This window comes from Diuraphis noxia, unplaced genomic scaffold (genome assembly GCF_037042655.1).
Source record: "Diuraphis noxia isolate RWA-SAM2 unplaced genomic scaffold, SU_Dnox_SAM2 contig0003, whole genome shotgun sequence".
NCBI lineage: Eukaryota > Metazoa > Arthropoda > Insecta > Hemiptera > Aphididae > Diuraphis > Diuraphis noxia.
Genome location: NW_028301713.1, coordinates 74748865 through 74771556, shown reverse-complemented (window position 1 = coordinate 74771556; position 22692 = coordinate 74748865). Strand labels below are relative to the sequence as shown.

At 24.4% G+C, this 22692-nt stretch overlaps 1 protein-coding gene across 6 annotated transcripts in view; it reads left to right on the top strand.

Annotated features, from left to right (window-relative positions):
• The window catches only part of Nmdar2 (glutamate ionotropic receptor NMDA type subunit 2), a 316208-nt gene extending 295862 nt beyond the window's left edge, over window positions 1–20346 (top strand). For 2 of the 6 annotated variants that reach the window (XM_089222116.1, XM_089222117.1), the window contains exons 7-22: window positions 5259–5485; window positions 12676–12859; window positions 13346–13487; window positions 14317–14546; window positions 14635–14782; window positions 14844–15027; window positions 15101–15210; window positions 15276–15391; window positions 15539–15662; window positions 15746–15906; window positions 16140–16321; window positions 16382–16620; window positions 16692–16882; window positions 16945–17025; window positions 17439–17540; window positions 18205–20346. In XM_089222116.1, the coding sequence (XP_089078242.1) occupies window positions 5259–5485; window positions 12676–12859; window positions 13346–13487; window positions 14317–14546; window positions 14635–14782; window positions 14844–15027; window positions 15101–15210; window positions 15276–15391; window positions 15539–15662; window positions 15746–15906; window positions 16140–16321; window positions 16382–16620; window positions 16692–16882; window positions 16945–17025; window positions 17439–17540; window positions 18205–18250 (2467 nt within the window). In that variant the 3' untranslated portion in view covers window positions 18251–20346. Of the gene's footprint in view, window positions 1–5258; window positions 5486–12675; window positions 12860–13345; window positions 13488–14316; window positions 14547–14634; window positions 14783–14843; window positions 15028–15100; window positions 15211–15275; window positions 15392–15538; window positions 15663–15745; window positions 15907–16139; window positions 16322–16381; window positions 16621–16691; window positions 16883–16944; window positions 17026–17438; window positions 17541–18199 lie in introns of all 6 variants that reach the window. The other 4 variants (XM_089222118.1, XM_015517186.2, XM_089222119.1 and 1 more) reach the window with 4 other exon arrangements.
• Window positions 20347–22692: the final 2346 nt, after the last annotated feature.

Here is a 22692-nt window from a genome sequence, read left to right as displayed (position 1 = left end):
TATTACCTTATTATTAAAAAAACATAAAATAAATTGTAAATAATTATTTTTACTCCAATCAGTAAATACATAGACATAGGTACTAGAATATATTTTTATTTTTATTTTCAGTACATCTAAGTCTGTAAAAATCTATATTAACATCAATCAATATCAATATTTATATAATTACGGAGCCATTTATGATTTTATATACGTATTTTATTTTTTACCATAATAATAGTTGTCAATGATGTTTCTGTTAATATTATACTCAAATTTCAATTTCATTAAAAAAAAAAATATATAAATTGTAAGTTAAAAAATTGCTCTTTAAAGTATCTAAACGGTATATTTAAACATATTTTTCATTTATTTTATTTTAATCGTTGTATAAAACATTCAAAATATATATAAATAACTTGTATGTTAAAAAACGTCTCAATTGATACACTTACAACTGATAGAATATTATATTATATGTTCATGAATTTCAGTATGTAAATTTATTCAAGTTCTTCAAATAAGAATTTATTCAATATTAGACGAACAGATAATTATTATTGTGCAAAAAAATTTAAATTACGGTATTGAATTCTTTTACCTTAAAGACTTTTCAATGGAGTAAAAAAGCTAATGTTTTAGTGTTTACTATGCATTTTTATTACCTAGGTATTTTAATTAAATTTATTCATTTGTTTTTTATTTTTGTTAAAAATAGCTAAATGTTAATACAATAAGAAAATTAAAAAAAGTGTAATAAGGCATGAATAATATATTAAACATACTATGTTTATATTACTATTATTCAAGAAAATTATTATGGAAAACATAATAGTAGGAATCTATGTTTTGAAATTGTTTTTGTTAGAAACGTTTCAAACTTCCTAATTTTAGTATGTTAAACGAAAAAGTTTCTTTATTTTAATGTTCCATATAGGTACATATATGTATTGTATTTTTCACATTTTGGATTCAAGTTATAAATCTGATGTCACCGTACTTATATACTGTGAAATTTACTGACCTAAGTGGCAAGTGATGTTAATTTTAGTGGATTTTCAAAAATTCGATGTTAATATGCAGATAATTTTTGCATAGTACATTAATTATAGTCCGTTTAATACCTATAATATTTTAATTGTATTATCAATTATCATATCTTACATTTTATTTGAACACAAGAAATAGTATATGTAGGGGTTTTCAGGTTTTCACATTTATTGTTATGTTTTTAAGAGTTTATAATACATATACACATTATAATAAGTGCATAACTATGATTGATAAGTTTACAGGATGTCCCACGGATATCTGACATTCTGACAAATGAAATAAATTGTTTTAATCAATATTTAAAAAAAAATTTTTATAAATATAATGATATACTTTTGCTACATTTTTGGTATAGATTTTTATTTTTTATTTTCAGTATAAAAAAATAAGAAATATGTACCAAAAATATAGCACAAGTGTCTATGCGTTATTAAAAATATGGATTCGAACAAAAGTTATTTCATTTTTTAGAATGTTAGATTTCCATGGGACATCCTGCATATGATAAGAATGGAAGAAATTGAGGATTATTGGCAAAAAAAATTAATGATACATTTATTTGTACCCATCAACTAAAAAATATCTATATGGAATGTGATAAATGACTTTAAAATGCTTAAAAAACTTTTTTTTTCAAATTGTTAATATTGTTTATAACTTTATCATTGCTTATGTTTAGTTGTTAGCCGTTAGACAGAAAAAAAAATAATAATTAACGAAATAATTGATTTCATATTTTACCTACGAGTGATAATATAAATGTAGGTATAAATAAAATAACACAATCTGCATTTTGTCAGATATTTTGTTACGTTTTATATTCTGTATAAATTATATCAAAAAACAAATGTATTTCAGTGGTAGAACCTTAACAAAGTATACAAATTAAATAATCTTCATTCTTCATAATGTAATAAAAATATAGAAATAGCCCGATACAACTTAAACGAAGTTCTCTCGTTCCAAACTAATAAAACAATTTTGATCTACGAGCACTTAACACGTCACGAGCCAAATCTAGAATCCGATTAAATCATGAAATATATTTTGACAGATTGATTTAGCTACCATTTTTGCACCCTTAAACATAATGTACTGTTGCATATTTTGTCTTGGTGAATGATTAGTATCGTGACTGTAATATTTTGACGAAATTATAATTAACTAACGATAAGTTGTTAAAGTTGTGTTTTGTGTTGAAAACTGAACAATGTTGAGTTATACAAAATAATTAACAATTTAACTGTTAAAAGTTAAAGATTAAAACGCCATTAAATTCGAACTCTCTATTACAATAATGGTATTAATGTGTACTTTATTTTTAACATAAGCTAACCAACACCTTTATGATATTTATTTAGTTCAGAAACAAAAAAATAAACATTTGTATTGTATACATTTAAAATTAATACATTACAAAGGTTATATATGTATATATATATTATATGCTGTATGTTCACCAATTTAGAGAAAACTGAATTTCTTGGCCAGATTATGTTGAAATAAATATAATTTTTTTTACAAGTTAGAGGTAATAAATACACATTTTCAGATAAATTTCAAATTTTTAACCCTCTCGGTACGCGCATGTGCAATGCAAATTAATTTTTTTTAAAGTGCAACTGATATTTTTGATACCAAACTCGGATAGATTGAATTTTATTTAGTCATTTAGACCAATTAACCATGGCTCTATAACCAAAATTGACTGAATGAAAGCCGTTAAAAGTTCAATAAATAATACATTTTTACAATTCATTATATAATGCATACAACCATTTATAATTATTCATTATTGGTTACTTTTTGAATATTTTTATGTATACAGGTGTAATCAGTTTTAATTTTATAATTTTATATCTTTATTATGTTAATCTAATTTATAACGTGTATAAGAAAAATACATAAAAATATTCGAAAAGTAACCAATAATGAATAATTATAAATGGTTTTATGCATTATATTATAATGAATTTTAAAAATGTATTATTTATTGAAATTTTAACGGCTTTCATTCAGTCAATTTTGGTTTTAGAGCCATGGTTAATTGGTCTAAATGACTAAATAAAAATTCAGTCTATCCGAATTTGGTATCAAAAATACCAGTTGCTCTTTAAAAAAAATTGATTTGCATTGCACATGCGCGTACCGAGAGGGTTAAAATTTTTAAATTTATCTGAAAATTGGTAACTATTTAAGTACTACTAGCTTGTAAAAAATTTTTATTTATTCCAACATAGTCCGACCGAGAAATTCAGTGTTTCCTAAATAAATTGGTGACCATATGGTATATATACAAGGAGTAACAGAAAGACCTGACCAAAAAAAAAAAAAATGATGCTAATTAAACGTATGACAAAAATTGTTAATATTATATGATAGGTAAATAATTTAAGAAATATACTCATGTCAGCAAATTCTCAAAAATCATCTTTTTAAAAAGTTATTACTTTCCAAATTAATTTGATCAAATAATATTGAATTTTAAAAGAATTCTACAAAATAAACTACTTGACTTGGATAAATCTTATTACCATCAAAATTGTGCTTGTAACCAGATTCACAAATAGGTTATTTTGATTTTATTCAAACATTTTTTTTGCTAAATTTATTTTTTTATATTTTAAGTACTAAAAAATAAAACAAAAAATGTATTATACATGTAGCACAATTGCACAAAGGTCACTTAATGAGCAAAAATAAATAAAAAAAAAGATTAATTTGAACAAAAGTAATTCCAAAAATCAGTTCTATCTGCTACACATTGTATATATATATTATATAAACAAATTTATAGTAAATTATATTATAATATGTAAGTTTAAAATTTTTTGTGTACTATTTTTATGAATACATAATAAATTGTTATATACAATATAGGGTGCCCATTATTTAAAAAAAAATAGATATCATAATTAGATAAAATATTATGTATTCTAATATATTTTTTCATTCTGGATAATAAAGTTAATGGAATATTGAGTAACATTTGTTGTATATATAAGTGTTGTATATGTATAGGTATATAAAAGGCGAAGTGTCAAGTTGAGATTATAATTATAAATAAAAAAAAATAGTTGAGATTATTTCAATTGATGAAAAACGGAAATTTTAAATAGATTGCTAATAATAGATGGTTGATTAATACAGATATTATAAATAATAGTCGAGTTTTATTTATACGATGCATAATGTGTAAATCCACATTTTTTTGAACAATATGAACAAATATCATTTTGAATTCTGGATGGTCCATGAGAGTGTTAAAATAGAGACCATGGGCATGTGAAAAGCCAATTATATTTCCGAGAATAAAAGAATCAAAAATACTCGACCAATTCAAGTTTACATAATAGATTAAACCAGTTATTTTAGTACGGCTCATCCGATATTAATAATAACCGTATATTCATGTATATCCATTTGAAATTGGTTATGTATGGTGAAACAATTCTTATAACTTTCCGTCGTTGATACAACTAATAATAATAAAGTTATTTTATTTCACTAAGCTCAAGTGTTTTTACCGGTTTTATTTTTTTATTTGATTTAGAATTATTTGTATTTTAATTATATTTTCCAATATTTAAACAAAATAAAATATTCATAATACTTAACTAAATAAAAATACTTGGAAACATGTTAAAACCAAAATTACTTTTGAGAATGTTATGTCTGATCTGTTATATACTTGGTACTCGATAAAATAAAAAAATATAAGTAAAAACAGAAGAGTTAACTCTACGCTTATTTGTTTTCCAATCAATCAGTTTAAATAAAGCTGCTTCATAGAGTTTTTACTGTTGTTTCTACAGCGAGTACCTACTCCGTTTTTAGCAAAAAAAAAGTATGTCTTGCTGAAAATTTGACATTTCAGTAGTTTTCCTTGTGATCAATTCTCATAAATAATGATCGCAAACAAAAACTTACAGTTTGATGAGTTTAAAAGAAAAATACAACCTTAGTACACGCATAGAAAAGTTGTTAAAAGTTAAATTATATTAAGAATCACTGATTAAAAAATTCTCAATACAAAATGTCTTTAGTAATTAAAAGTTTCTTGATTTGGAGAAGAAAAATATTCAATTTATTTCCTTCTGAAGATCGACAGTATAATATTGTACGTTAAACCTTATTATTTCAAGTTTATTTTCAAAATCTTATACATTGTCTGCACCCGAAGTTCACATGCATTTAATGTATCGTTATTTATTGAATCCTAGGTTTACAATACTGAATTCAGTGTTGGTCACTAAAAACTCAGATTTACAACAGTTGGTTGCTTCAGAATCACGAGTAATGTTACTTTACTGCACGAGGGAAGAAGCACTTAGAATATTACAGGCAGCAAGAGGTTACAAAATCACAGGTGAAAATTACGTATGGGTAGTAACTCAAAGTGTGATGGAGAATTTACAAGCGCCACAATTGTTCCCTGTCGGAATGTTGGGTAAGTACATAATATATAAATTAATACGTTTTGAATAAATTTTATGATTCATTTTAATAATTGTAAATCTTTAAGACATTTTAGATGATATATAACTAGGTGGGTATTAAATATTAAATTAGAATAAAATAATAAAAATAATATTGTTTAATTCCAATATAAAGTCATCATGATTTATTATAGTTTTTATGCTTCAAATGTAATGTACTATGAAAACTTCATGATCCTTACCAGGTGCTTCTATAATTATTGAATCTTGATTCTTTGAAAATTAGGATGGTAAAATTGGATTATTTTTTCTCCATGAAATACTATTTCGTCACTTTGAGTGCCCTTACTACTTACTTAAATGATAATTCTTCCACGTTTCCAAACTAGACCGAGAGACACATTTTACATCACTTTAATCTGTATAACTTACGTATCTAGTTATCTTGCTATTCGTATTATGTCTCATGTAAATATGTAAATATATTAATTTATAAAAAAGTATATGTATATCATCATATTACAAATGCTATTAATACTAATATCTCTATTAAATTTAACAACAGCAAAAAAACCTTTGAATAGAAAAACGTGTAACCTGTCACTTACATAATAAATATACTATTGAATGATATAAATTATTAATGTTACAATGAGAGTGAAATATCTAGTTTTTAGATATTATCTTTATATCGTAATTTAAAATCGTACAAATTTTAACCATTTTCAATAAAATTTAATTGTTAATAAAACAATTATGAATCGAATCAACGTTTAAATTTTACATTACAATCAAATTAAGCTTTAATACATTCATAATCTTGGACATTATGCTTATCATATTTTATAATATGTAATACATAATTTGAATGTTATTCAGTGTTTGGTTTGAGGATAGGATTAAATATTACACCATATAATTAAAAAAATTAATTAAAATCCATCAGTATGTTAAGGTTCGTTTATTTTGGTAGGATTAATTTGTACAGCTCCTCTTTCATCAAAAAAAAAGACTTGCTTGATTAACCACAACCCATAGTGTAAATTATTTTAACATATAATATGTAAGGGTTATATTACGCTAAAGTTAATTATAAATATTGTTTTAAAGATAATTCATATATTTTATCAAAATAACTTATTAATGACTTAAAACACTGAGGATCGTTTAAAAAAAAGTTAACACTTAAACTGAAGGTAATGCTAAACAATATCATAATAATATAATCTAAAACTAGACAATTTATAAATCTAATCGATAAAAAATTATTAAGTCCAAATATTATAAAATAATATGATCATGTACAAATAGATAAATTAAAAAAAAAAAAAGGCGGGTAAGTCGTGGATGTCACTCTACTGTACAGTAGGTTACAAGTGGGTTACTGTAATGGATGGAATTAAATTTGAATCCAATGATATTATATCATTGTATACGAAAAATGATTCTGAGCAAAGACGGTTTATCCGTCTAGGATATATTATAGATTATTAAAAATTTTCAAGTCTTAAATTTAAAAAGAAACATTTTTATGAATTTCTAGTTTAAAATAATTTGCGAATTTTCGTGATTTTTACATAATATGTTGTCAAAATTCAAACTTTGAATGCTTGTAAAAAAAAATTAAGACTACGCATTTATTTTATTTTTCAATTGCTATTGTAAAAATATGATAGGAGACATGTATTAAATTTTCAAATCTTAGATATAAAATTAAAATTGTTTATGAATTTCTAGCTTAAAATAATTTACGAATTTTCATGATTTTTCATGATTTTTACGTATGTTGTAAAAATTCAAACTTTAAATCCTTGTAAAAAAAAAAATTGTGACAATGAATTTATTTTATTTTTCAAGTTCTATTGTTAAAATGTGTTAGAAGCCCTGTATTAAATTTTCAAGCTTTTCTACCAAACAAATAAATTTTTATCGATATTTATAGAAAAAAAAACTAAAAAATTTGAAAAATTAAAATGTCAGTAAACAGCTCAAAACAAATCTAAATATTTTGAAAATTTTATCAAATATAGAAAATTCTTATATAAAAATTCAGTGAAAATTTCAAGTACCTGCGGTCATTCGTTTTAGAGTTATACCAAAATAAGAAAAATCGCTAAATGTGAAATCCAGTGAAAATCCAAAGTTGTAAAAATTTAAATTTCAAATACTCATAAAAATTTTATTTGAATTTCCGGTGGTGGACTTTTTATTTGTGATAAAGATTGACAAACTTGTAAGGAATATTGTATTAAATTTTAAAATTTTAGATTTAAAAAGAAAATTTTTTATGAATTTATAGCTTAAAATAATTTGTCAATTTTCGTGATTTTTACGTATTTTGTCAAAAATTCAAACTTTGAATGCTTATAAAAAAAAATTGTGACTATGAATTTATTTTATTTTTCAACTGCTATTTTAACAATATGTTAAGAGCCTTTTATTACATTTTCAAGCTTTTCAAGCTTACATATAAATTTTTATCGATATTAATTTAAAAAAAACTAATAATGATCGAAAATTTAAAATGCCTATGAATAGTTCAACTTAAGTCGAAAATTTTTGAAAATTGCATGGTGAATAGAATATACTTATACAAACATTCGGTGAAAGTTTCATGTATCTATGGTCATTTGTTTTAAAATTATATAGAAAACCAAAGTCGATTTTGTCGAAAACTGATTGTGCGTAAAATTTCCCGTTTTTTCTCGATTATTTAGAAAAGTATTCTGAAGTCACTTTCTGATCGAACGAGGTACTGAAGTCAAAAATCGAAGCACTTTTACTGCCCCATAACGTGATGACAGACACAAAAAAAAAAAAAAAAAAACACATGATAAAATCAATACATTCATCGCTCCGCTCAGAATCTAAAATGGAAAAAATCGTAATTACTACTATTATAGTAGCAAGGCATACAAATATATAAACGTAATATAAACCGTGGGTGTCAAACTGCCATTTAGTATATTACGTTTTAAGGCAATTATTGATAACTTACTATATATTAAGTTATATAAATGGATTATAGGTATAGAAAAAGCAGAAATGATTTTTGTTTAAAATTGTTGATAAAAATCGACATATTTTCATTTTCATTATTATTATGAAAATTATAAATAAATATTTAGCTTAATTTAATAGTAATACAATTTTTTTTTTTTTTTGGGGGGGGGGAGGGAATTTCAATTGACATAAATCGATAATAAATATGAAACAATATTCCATGAATATTAGAAATTAATTAATCAATGTTTCATGTTACATTTAGTTGTTCTTCGTATTATAATGTTTTTATATTCAATATATTTCAGTACCTACATTTTAAAATCAATTTACAATAAAAAAGTATTTAATAATATTAATATGAACCCATGGAAAAATTGTAAATATCTAAAATACTTAAGCCACACATTCCACGTGCTCTTACACTATTACTTTTGGCCCTTAAGGTAAATATTTAACCTTTAACAAAATAGCATACATTTTTTAATCATTTTTAAACACATTATTACAAGTTACAAAATATATGTAAATAAAAAATTTAATGTAAAATGAAAATTTACGAAAACACAATTTATCATAAAAAAAATACATAGTTACTCATAATATTATTTTAAAGCATAAATAATTATTGCATTTCATTTTTGAAGAGTTTAGCAATATTTTTTCCATATAATATTATTATTGATAGTTATTTAATATGTTTACAAGGTGAAGGTAAATTAAGCTTTATTCATAGATGAACAAGTGCACAGTATAAAATATACTATAAATAAAAACTGGAGTAATTTTTTAACCCACACTCCTAATTAAGAGTTTTTAAAACTCAATAGACCAAATGTAATATATTATGCTGAATGTTAATGAAAAAACACACAATTCTATAACAATACCTTCATTTTATCATATTTATCATGTTCTTATGAAAATATGACGATAAAAATATAAAATTATTAGTAAGTATTAATTAATGAAAAAAATTTTTTTAAATTATTAAACACATAGTAAAAAAATAATAGCAGTGAATAATGAATTTACATTTTTTTAAATTATAAAAATAACTACTTCAGTGTATAAAAAAATTTCCAACATATTTCATTCGAAACGAGTAAACTAAAGTACAGATAACAACAAAAAATACAATTTCAATATCAATCCTCCACTAGATATCCCAAAAGTATTTTAAATTGATAAATAAAAGTAAAAACCGAGTCAACGAACTAAATCCACAAAGTACACAACACAAATATCTAGGGAAAAATATCATTATTTTATAAAAGTAGGTATAATATGTTTAATATACAGTATAATGCTACAAAATATAGAACAAAAGCAAATATCATTAACCTTTAGCAAAATAATTGTTCTATATAAAACAATGAAAAATAATTTTAATTTAATCCGAATATATTTTTTGTATTTTAAAAAAAATTGTCACTTTATATTTAAATAATTAATTTAATATTGTATGTACTTAAAAAAAATAAAAAATAAAAATTGAACAAGTTGTATGGATATCTCGTATTTATTTGAATCAAGAAAAACTCAGTATATAATTTCTGGTTTATTTATTTTTCCTATCTTGGGTTATCTGTGATAGTTCTTGAATACATGCAATTGTTTAAGTTTAAGCTTATAGTTTGAAATGTTTGAATCAAAGGCAGCTTCAGTTCTTGTTTTAATACTTAGATTAGAATTACAAATTATAATAAAGTGTATCATCGGAGAAATTCATAGAGATGAAACCTTACTAATGTTTTATAGGTACATGAATAGAAAAGCTTAAATAGTTTTTATTTGAAGATTTAACAGAATCTCAAAATTACAATGCTATTACAATAAGTCTGTTTCAAACAAAAATTCGTATATTATTCACATCGATATTTGTATTTAATTTTTCATTTCATTTAAAAGAGAAGGAAGAATATAAGTTAATTGTGTATATACAAGATATTTAATAATTTAATATGGTTCATGTGTTAAATGAAATCCACGCTTGAAGTGACTATTAAACATTTTTTTGTCATATGAAACATACCGTGTGTTCAACAATTTAGAGAAAACTGAATTTCTCGGCCGATTATGTTGGAATAAATTGAATTTTTTTTACAAGCTAATGGTACTCAAATACACATTACACATTTTTAGATAAATTTCAAAATGTTAACACTCTCGGTACCCACGTGCGCAATGCAACTTATTTATTTTCAATAGCAACTGGTATTTTTGATACCGAACTCGGATAGACTGAATTTTATTTAGTCATTTTGACCAATTAACCATGGATCTAAAACCATTTATAATTATTTATTATTCATTACTTTTTGAATATTTTTATGTATACTGGTGTCATCAGTTTTAATTTTATAATTTTATATCTATATTATGTTAATCTAATTTATAACACGTATAAAAAAAATAAATACATACAAATATTCAAAAAGTAACCAATAATGAATAATTATAAATGGTTTTATGCATTATATTATAATGAATTTTAAAAATGTATTATTTATTGAAATTTTAACGGCTTTCATTCAGTCAATTTTGGTTTTAGAGCCATGGTTAATTGGTCTAAATGACTAAATAAAAATTCAGTCTATCCGAATTTGGTATCAAAAATACCAGTTGCTCTTTAAAAAAAATTGATTTGCATTGCACATGCGCGTACCGAGAGGGTTAAAATTTTTAAATTTATCTGAAAATTGGTAACTATTTAAGTACTACTAGCTTGTAAAAAATTTTTATTTATTCCAACATAGTCCGACCGAGAAATTCAGTGTTTCCTAAATAAATTGGTAACCATATGGTATATATACAAGGAGTAACAGAAAGACCTAACCAATTAGGTCTAAATGACTAAATAAAAATTCAGTCTATCCGAATTTGGTATCAAAAATACCAGTTGCTCTTTAAAAAAAATTAATTTGCATTGCACATGCGCGTACCGAGAGGGTTAAAAATTTTAAATTTATCTGAAAATGTGTATTTATATACCACTAACTTGTAAAAAAAAAGTCTATTTATTCCAACATAATCCAGCCAAGAAATTCAGTGTTCCCTAAATTGGTGAATACACAGTATAACATATGTCAACATAATATTATGACATCTTTTTAGTTTGTGAACTTTTTTATAAAGTGACTTGGATATACCTACTTCAATAATACTCTCCCATTTTTCTACATGTGAGAGATGGTGTTATTATAAAAATTCTTTAAATCGTTTTTCATCATAATACAGATTAATAGTGAAGTAGGAATTATTTTAAAAATTAGTAATTAATCAATTTTAATAATTTGCTTGTAATCTTTTTGTTTAATAAAATTAATATGTTCGAATAATTATTTAATACATAATGTTAAAAGGTATATTAAATTTTAATATATGGTAATAATAATAATTTAAACTTATAAACTATTTATGCATAACTTATTTTAATATAATATAATAGTAGATATTTCGCCATAATAGCTACATTACGTATTTACCTTATTGATTGTTATAACTAGATTTATTTGACGTCCATAACGTAGCATTAATGTTGATTATTTTAATTTTTAAATAGTTAAAAATTTTTGAAAATTTTTTTTTCTTTTACCATTTTTGTTTTAGAGGGACATACTATATAGTATCAAATCTTAAATACTTTTAACATAATACTTAGTACTATACCGGATAATTGGATCAGTTTAAAATAATGATTTAAAAAAAAAGAAGATATCTATATATTTTTTTTAAATCATGTTCAATTCTGAAACATACGTCTAATCTAATCTAAGTATTCCATTGCTGAATGAGTGTTCAGTGTAACCATGTAACTTGAGAAGTACGCTAACAACTACGGCTTTGTAAAATATTTTTCATCGGTTTCGTCTTAATAATGAAAACATTCTAAATTTCTATTATCAATTTATACACTTTTATAAATTATATTACCTATATATTTTATAATCTTAAAATAAATTTAATAATAAACCTTAGCATTCGTATATGATAAAATATTATAGTACCAGATAGGAAGTTACATATCATCTATACTATATTGTATAGTGTATACTATATATTTTTGTTATTAAAATGTCAACAATTGTAATTAAAAAAAAGAATACAAGAACATTAACTGATGTGTTATAATTTCAAAAAATATATCATAATAAAATAATAATAACATAGTGTTAATATTTAATTTAAATTATAGGAGTGCACTTTGATACCAGCAGTGATAGTTTGGTAAAAGAAATCACTACAGCCATAAGAGTGTTTGCACATGGCGTAGAAGATTTTGTCAACGACCCCCAAAATATAAACGAAACTCTTACGACGCAATTATCATGTGAGGGTGAAGGTGAATCACGTTGGGTCACTGGTGAAAAATTTTACAAGTTAGTATATTAATAAAATAATAAACTAGATTGAATACGACCATCATATTGGGACCCAATGCTGTGGAGAACAATAAAATGATAGTTTTTTTGAAGTCAACAGGCCTCTATAACTTAATTTAATAATTTGCATCTGTTTCCTCCTTTTTTTGTTTTTGTTTTCCTTTTATATAAAAAGTAAGAAACTAAACTCTCACGCCAAATACCTCTTAAAAAAAAATATTGTTAAAATCTTAAATCTTGTAAACCTACCATAATTTATTGTAACTAATGGCCATGTAGCTTCCGGGTTTTATTAGATCAATAAAAAAAAAAATAATAATAAACAATAACCATTTTATATGTATTTGTATGTAATCATAATACTTAGTAGAATGGCTTCCACTATAGTCTTAATTTGTGTTCTTAAATATCTTTTTTATTTCAAAAACACATTTATAATATTTATAAAGTACCTAACTGACTTCAAGTTGAAATGTTGTTTAGGTATTTAAGAAATGTAAGCGTCGAGCATACAGAACCAGCCAAACCAAAAGTGGAGTTTACTGCTGATGGTGTTCTAAAATCCGCAGAATTGAAAATCATGAATTTAAGACCTGGTGTAGGAAACTCACTTGTTTGGGAAGAGGTAAATAAATAAAAACGTAAATTAGTCTTAATATATTTTATACTCTAAACAAATTAATGTTTGGTTTTTACATTATCATATCATGAACTATATTTTAGTTAATTATTAAAATTCCTTATCAAATATTAACATTCAAAAACATCGATAAAAGGTAGATTTGTGTTTCATTAATTATTTACATACATTATATGTATCAATTCCAAAAATATTTTTCCTATCATATCATTATAATATTATATATTTAAAAATATATTATAAATTTCATATCATAATACGAATTTTAAAATTATTATTACATTAACGAAACCTTTAAATTATTATTTTTTAATCATAGGTTTTTTTCTAACCTATTTATAGCTCTAAACTTATAAACTCAGTACAGATTTTTAATTTAATTTTAATTGTAATTTTTAAAGAAAATAATACGCAAATGACAACTATTTTTTTTTATTTGAAATTCAATCTTTATTCAACCATTTTTATTAAGAAACAACATAACAGTAATTCAACAGTGTACCATTATAAATAAGCTCAAATTACAAATTAAAATGTTCATAAAGGATCTATATTTTATTAAATTGTCACTGTTTAAATATAAATTGATATATCCAAAAAATGGGTAATTAACTTTTGATTGCGTTTGACTATATAATAGTATAATTAGGAGTATAATATTAAACTATACCTACACTAGGAACTTAAATAATTTCATACAACATTACTCACGTTTTTATATTATTAGACAAATGTTGAGCAAGCCACTTGTCAAGATATTAATCATTATGGTTAAGATTTCCTTATGTAATAAATACAATAAAATATTTTGTAGATCGGAGTTTGGAAATCTTGGGAACGTGAAGGCCTTTATATCAAAGATATCGTATGGCCAGGAGATAGTCACACTCCACCTCAAGGAGTCCCAGAGAAATTCAATTTAAGAATTACATTTTTGGAAGAAGCTCCTTACATTACACTTGCACCACCAGACCCGATAACTGGAAAATGTAGCATGAACAGGGGTGTTTTATGCCGGATTGCTCGAGGAAAAGATTTGCAAGGGTATATAATTTAATATAGTCATAATATCACATTCATAATGTACCATGAATATAAGTAGTAAAAAATTCATATTGATATCGAACCGCAGGGTGGACGTCATTGAAGCCAGACATAACAGTAGTTATTACCAGTGTTGTTCAGGATTTTGTATCGATTTATTAGAAAAATTTGCTGAGGATTTGGGATTTACGTACGAACTTGTTAGAGTGGAAGACGGTAAATGGGGAACCCTAGAAGTAAGTATCATTTTTAATTAAATCATTTTGCATTATATATCTTATTGATTTCCTATTTTAGAATGGAAAATGGAACGGTTTAATATCAGAACTGGTGAATAGAAAAACTGACATGGTCATGACTTCGTTAATGATAAATTCAGATCGAGAATCAGTAGTCGATTTCAGTCTACCGTTTATGGAGACTGGAATATCTATAGCAGTCACTAAGCGAACTGGTATCATTTCACCCACAGCATTTTTGGGTATATAATTTATTTAAACTTAAATGTTATGATAATTTACCATGTAAATTAAACTCTTTACATTGTAAAACAGAACCATTTGACACTGCGTCATGGATGTTGGTAGGAGTAGTAGCAATACAAGCTGCAACATTTTCAATATTTGCTTTTGAGTGGATGAGTCCATCCGGCTTTGATATGAAAGTATGGAGTTTTATGAAGTACATTTATAAGAGTTTTTTTTTAAACTTTTTTAAATTTAATTTCAGTCTGTTTCACAAGCTCCAAATCACAGATTTTCTTTATTCAGAACATACTGGCTTATATGGGCAGTGCTATTTCAAGCAGCAGTACAAGTGGATATACCAAAGGGTATAACATCCAGGTATAACTACTGGAATAATTATTATCCATGTCATAAACCAAGTATAAAATAATAACTATAAACTATCCCTATAATGTTATATCATAATTATTTATAATAACGGTTAATGACAAATTCGATATATTTATTATTTATATGTTACTTTAGGTTTATGACAAATATATGGGCTATGTTTGCCGTGGTATTTTTGGCTATATATACTGCTAATTTGGCTGCATTCATGATTACCCGAGAAGAATATTATGATTTTATGGGAATCGACGATTATAGGGTAATTAAATAGTGTATTCAGTTCATGTGTGAATAACAGAAATTACGGTAACTAATTATTGGAATATAATTATTTATTTACAGCTCAGCAAACCTCATAGCCACAAACCTATGTTTAAATTTGGTACAGTACCACATTCTCATATTGATTCGACTATCCATAAATACTTTCCAGAAATGTTTAGCTACATGAAAAGTTTTAATAGATCTACAGTACAAGAAGGACTTAGCTCATTACTAACTGCGTAAGTAGTTTTAACAGTTTTAATTCAATTAAAAATGTTCACAGTATTTCGTATAGCTATTGAAAAATAGGTGAAAAAATATAATCGGAATTATAAAATATTGGTTTTAATGTTTACATTTAAAAATATGAAAAAAGAAACAATAACTAAATTTGTATATCATAACAATAAAAAAAACATGTATTTTTTTAACACCAATAACGTGTTGTTTAAAATGTTTTCTATTGTTTTAGAGAGCTTGATGCTTTTATTTATGACGGTACAGTACTTGACTATTTGGTAACACAAGATGATGATTGCCGCTTGTTGACTGTCGGTTCGTGGTATGCTAAAACTGGTTACGCTATAGCATTCCAAAGAAACTCAAAATATGTCCAGATGTTTAATAAGCGACTATTAGATTTCCGTGAAAATGGTAAAAAAAAATCAGTAAAACTATTTAAATGAACAAACATTTAAATATATGTGTTTTCAGGTGATCTTGAAAGATTACAAAGATTTTGGATGACAGGTACATGTAAACCAGATGATCACGATCAAAATGCAACTAGTGACCCCTTAGCCTTAGAACAGTTCTTGTCAGCATTTTTACTGTTAATGGGTGGCACATTGTTGGCAGCTCTAATATTACTGTTGGAATGTTTATATTTCAACTTCTTCAGAAAAAAGTTAGCGAAAACTGATCAAGGTGGATGTTGTGCTCTTATAAGTTTGGTAATATTGTTTATGATTAATATATTATACATAAATTTATCAATATCTGTATGTATTTCATTTTTTTACAGAGCATGGGGAAATCGTTGACATTTCGTGGGGCTGTATTTGAAGCTCAAGATTTCCTAAAGTTCCGTCGTTGCAAAGATGCGGTTTGTGACTCACAATACCAATTACTCAGAAATCAGCTGATGAGCACTTATTCTAAAATGAAACAGTTGGAAAAGGAACTTGAATTGAGGAAACTGAAGTCTGAAAAAAGGTAAAAATAATTTTTATAGTGTTATCAGGACATTTTGAACAAAATTAAACTTGTGTCGTCAGGAGGAAGAAATCGATGTCACCTTCCGCTAGGTTATTTCAGTGTATCACTGACAACCACGATAAATACCCGGATAAAAAACAGTAAGAGCTAAAAAAAAAAAAAATATAGGATAGGTAGACGATCATCGAAATCGCTTTGCAGCGCTAAATTTTAGTATAGGCAGTGGGGTAAGATAATATTGTTGGGACCGAAGCTTTTAATCGAAGCTTATAGATTTCTAGAACCGGGTAGTTAGGTGGAACAATACATTAAAAAACAAATATATTATGATGAGCCTAGTTAATATCACTATAATATTATACTGCTTGACGCGTTAAATAGATCAACTAATATTATTATTTAAATGTAAATAGTTAGAAGCATGTGCGTTAATTATGTAAAGACAAATCTTACATTAAAAAATTAGCTACCATAAATATATGTGTATTTTTTACCATATATGTTTATTTATTTTATTCAATGTTTTATCTGATGACATCTTTTTTTTTTAAAGATATCAATTTTCTCCAGCATCGCCACTTAGACAACGTGACCTAGTGAGACCCAGTATTATTTCAACAGAATACACAAATAGATATGATCACGAACCTGTCAGGTAAAATGCTTAAATTTATCTAGATATTAAAGCATACAATGGTTATTGGTACTTAATGTTTGTTGATTGTATAATATTATATATAATTAATAATTAATCAATAATACTTATTTCAAAATTGTAAAAAAATCGATATATTTGTGTACCTATCTTAATTGAAAAATATACGTTTTCATTTTTATCCTTCGTAAATAAGAATTTAATTAGTTAATTCATCTAAGAAATATTAATGTCACTTATAATCACTAAGTAATAAAAACTAATAATACAAAAATAAAAGGTTATTATATAAACATAATCAAATTAACTTTTTCCTATATAAACTATGTTTTTTTTTGTTTTTCATCAAATGAAAAACTAATTGATTAGAAATTTGTAAAACGATAAAAATTTTTTTAAATGTTAATAATTAATAGATGCTCTATAAAATAATGTTTAACTTAAAATAGTTAAGCAATAATAAATAATTGTTTACTATATAAATATTACTATTCTAAATATATATTTGTTTTTTTTTTTTTTTTTTTTTTTTTTATAACCTAAGTACAATAACCATAGTTGTAACCAATAGTGCTTATATTTAAGATTTTAATAAATATTTTAATTTCATAAAAATTATTATTTCACTTTCACTGTCAACTATAAAACCCTATTTTCAGGACAGAAATCGCCGAAATGGAGACAGTTCTGTGATTTTGTTCGACGTGTAATTTCAAGCACAAAATATCTGATTTCATTATTAGATTTAGAATCAATATTGTGAAATAAAACTAAGTTATATTTAAGTATATTATGTAAGTATTAAGAATATTATAATTATTTTGCGTCGCTGTCAAAAGCGTACGGAGAGAAATAGATACTGAAACTTTACACGGAAAAAAAGCTCAATATCAAAGAAAATAAATAGAAATAATATAATTTTTTAACCGTTTTTAAAAGACAATAATATAATACAGTATATAATAGTCATTCATTTAATATGAACCTTTAGTGTTATTCTCATTATTCAATTGCCATTCATTCCACTTCTTATGTTTATATTTATTGAACTTCAAAATTCATCTTTTGCAGGTAATAAAACCTATACTCTTCACATAATACATATACATTTAATATTATTTAATATGTTAAGTATACCAACTTCATTATAATTCATATGCAATCTCATCACAATAATATTATATTGGATCGCTCAACATCATTTATATAATGTTATTTATTTATTACCTATATTGAAAACATTTAATATTGTATATTACTTTTAACTTATTATTCTATTTCTCTATTGAATACGGTATAAATATAACTAACATAATACACATTTAACCAAATAGTATCTGTATCCTGTATGAGTTTAAAATATTAAACATCAATCTAGGTATTTACACTAGTATATAACACGAGTTGTTAATAACAATAAAACATAATTATTTATTTATATTACTTTATTTAAATTAAAATATAAATTAATAAAAACTTTAAACATTATAAACATATTTAACAGTTAGATTTAATCTAAACACGATTAATAAATTAGTATAGATATGTATTAAAATTCCAACAAATAACATAATTTAATATACGTAAAACAAGTACATAACGTTAGTATATTAAATTAAATGCCTACTCTTGGTAGTAGATTTCTAATAAAAGGTCGTTGTTTGTGTGTGTAAGAAACATTTAACAGTGCATATTAAAATATAATTATTCCAATAAAAATAAAACTATGAATAAAGTTTTCAATAAACGTTAATAATTCGTTTATTAGAACTAAGATAATATATTTTATGATTGTATATCATAATTTATTATAATAAGTTTTGAACCTTTAAGCTGTCAAAATATTTAATTTAATTAATAATATAAGTTTATTAATGTACCTATACATAATATTATTTAGTACAAGTTATTAATAAATAAAATTACAAATATAAAATAGATCAAAATATCAAAAAAAGATCATTGCACAAAAAATAATATATGATAATATTGTTAAGTCAATAACCTTCGCTTATTATAATAAATTTATATGCTCTAGTTTATATTCATTGTATTGAATACACTTTTTTGAATCATATGCTAACCAATACATTCGTGATGATAAAAGTAAACGTCCATTTTTATTTTTATTTATCAACTTAAACAGTCACTTAGCTTAAGGCGAATTTTAGTTGATTATTTGTATACAAATATTGCTATCTGCTGGTGCTTTTAAATAATACCAATTTTTATACAAGTAAATAATAATGTAATGCATTATTGTATTTTTTTTTAAAATAATTTATTAAAAACACATACATTTACATAATATTATATAATATATGCATACGATTTACATAGGTAGTAAAATTGTTAATTATGATGTGCAACTTAGTAATTTATATATAGCTCCACACAAAAATGTATTTATTGTTAAGAACATAATATATTACGAAATAAAATATCATTACTGTTTTATTGTTGAGTACATGTTGTATTTCGATTAAGTTTACAATATTAGTAATATTTTATAATAATTTAAATATTTATAATAATTGTTCAATTTAAATTATTTGTAGGTAAATAATAATAACATTAGGCTATTAAGAACGTGATTTGTATAAAAATGCTAATTTGTTGTGTTATTGTTTTATATTAAATATATAATCTATAAAATATATTCACTGTAATTTATACAGTAAACAAAACATTTTATTATAGATAAATTATTTATTAAGCCTACAGATTGTTACAAAGCATATTTATTCAAATTCGTTATATTTATTTTAAGGAGCATTTAACAATAAAATAAAATATATTTCATGATTATTAAATGCCATAAGGAAAAATTGAACACTTGTTATGTAATGTAATACAGTTATAGAAAAATAATAAATATATAAAATATTATCAACGTTACCACAATAAATATCAAGTTTTTTCGTTATAATCGTGTTTTATTTAATCTTAACATTGTAGAAAATCTATCCTTAAAACCTGTATTAAAAATTCAGTCATCCAGAATTAATATCATATGGGTACCTTATTTTTTTCGTTTTACAGACAGCGCTGCCTGAAGTGCTCGCGCATTACTTCGACAGCGTTACCGTATAAATTATAAGTACCTAAAGTGAAACCTAATCATGATATCATATATTTATAAATATAACTGTTAAAATTAATTATTATTTCAAAAAAATGTGTATCAAAACTATAGTATTCTACTCGATATTTTCCTCTACAAGTAAAATCTATAAATCATAAATATGTTTTTGTTTTAATAAGTAGGTAACCAAAACAACGAAAACCTTAAAAAAAATTGGTCAGAAACAATTCTTATAGATTTGACAGCTTTTATAGAAACGGTCGCTAATGGCCACAGTGGCCATTAATAGGTTAGGTTAATAGCTAAAGACGTTTGAATGTTGGACTTGGCATAGCATTTAGCCTGTCTTACGTAATTATATATATACCGCCTCCAGCCGTCTTAAGATATGTTGACACTATTTTTTTTTTTTTACAAGCATTTAAAGTCAAATTATTGACAAAATTCATCAAGAATTATCAATTTTACATTTCAGTATTCAAAATATTTTGGGCAAACTATAACAAAATATCGTGTGAGGTATTTGGAACATTACTTTTTTAATCCTAAGATTTTCATATCTCCATCTCTCCTTGTTTGATCATATTCTTTTTAGAAAATATTAAAATTTAAAAGTAAAAATATTTCTATGAAAATAAACATTAAGATTAATAGGCATTGAGTTTACTTTTGCTTTAAAATACCCATGAACCGCTTTATTATATGAAATTGTATATACAATTTTAGCTAGAGACAAATTTCTAAAACATGTATTGTATTGAAAAGTGGGGAAGTAGGTAACGATAGTGGTTACTGTACAATATATGTCGTGTGTAGTTCGTCAGTAAGTAGGTCATACTAATGAATTAGTACGATTTGAATTAAACAATAAATGAAATGAAAAATGATTCAGAGAGGTGACATGCTATTATTATTAAGTATATTTTATCATGGCCGGGAATAGGATTGACAAACGGAACTGATATCATAATTATTAACTATATTGTTTAGTATTAGGTGAAGAAATGCAAAAGATTTTTGATGTTAATTATTTGCGCTATGTATATTTGTTTGTTAATTATTGAGTTTAAATGTTTTTAATGTTTGTCATTAATAAACTATGGCAGTAGAAGAGTAGTATTGTGCAAACAGGCCCTCCTCTACCGACGGTTATAAATCGGAAAAAAAAGTATATTTTATCATACAGAGTGATTCAGCTTGAATACTCAACACTCGTCATAGTTTTTCATTAATATATTTATTCAAATCCTAATTCATGAAATTTTTAAATACCTATACTTTTTGTAATATCATTTTTAAATAACTTCTAGTTTAAAACTGTTATAAAATTCAACAATTAAAATAAATTAAGTCTAAATCCTAAACTAAACATTTGGCGATATCCATAACATAGTCGGGCTGTATAGTGTATACGTAATTAGAGGTACATAAGTGGGGATAAGGAAAAATAATGACAATACAGATAATGTTATCTAAATCGTAATGTGTTACATGTATAATCTTATTTAGATACGTGTTAGTAGGATATAACACGATTGCGAACGAATGTCACTTATCAATGAATTTATTTTTTAGTCGAAAACTGAACACGGGTGCAATGTAATTCGGGTGCAAAGCTCTTCTTACTTTTGAGATGTGTCCGAAAACTTCAGAAATAAAGAATTAGTACATCAAACACTATAAATCAGATCACAGAATATTTGTTTACGTACTTGAGTGACATAACATTATTTAATTATTTTTAGGGCTAGGATTTTAATTCCCTAAAAACCCCAAAAAATGCCATAAAAAATACTTTTATGACCTAAAAACACTAAATAATTCCCAAAAAAATGACCTTAAAAAATTAACTAAAGTACCTAATAAAACGGTGTTTACGACGACAAAACTCGTACTGAACGTCGAACGATATCATCGGATGTCGATTTTACCGACTTAAGATTATTAACAGGAAATACGAATAGTGTTTACTCAAACCTTGTCCGATAGTATAATACGAATTACGTATTAATTACGTACCTACCTACTTATGATCTCTCATATCTATATAAAAACCATGTTGGTATG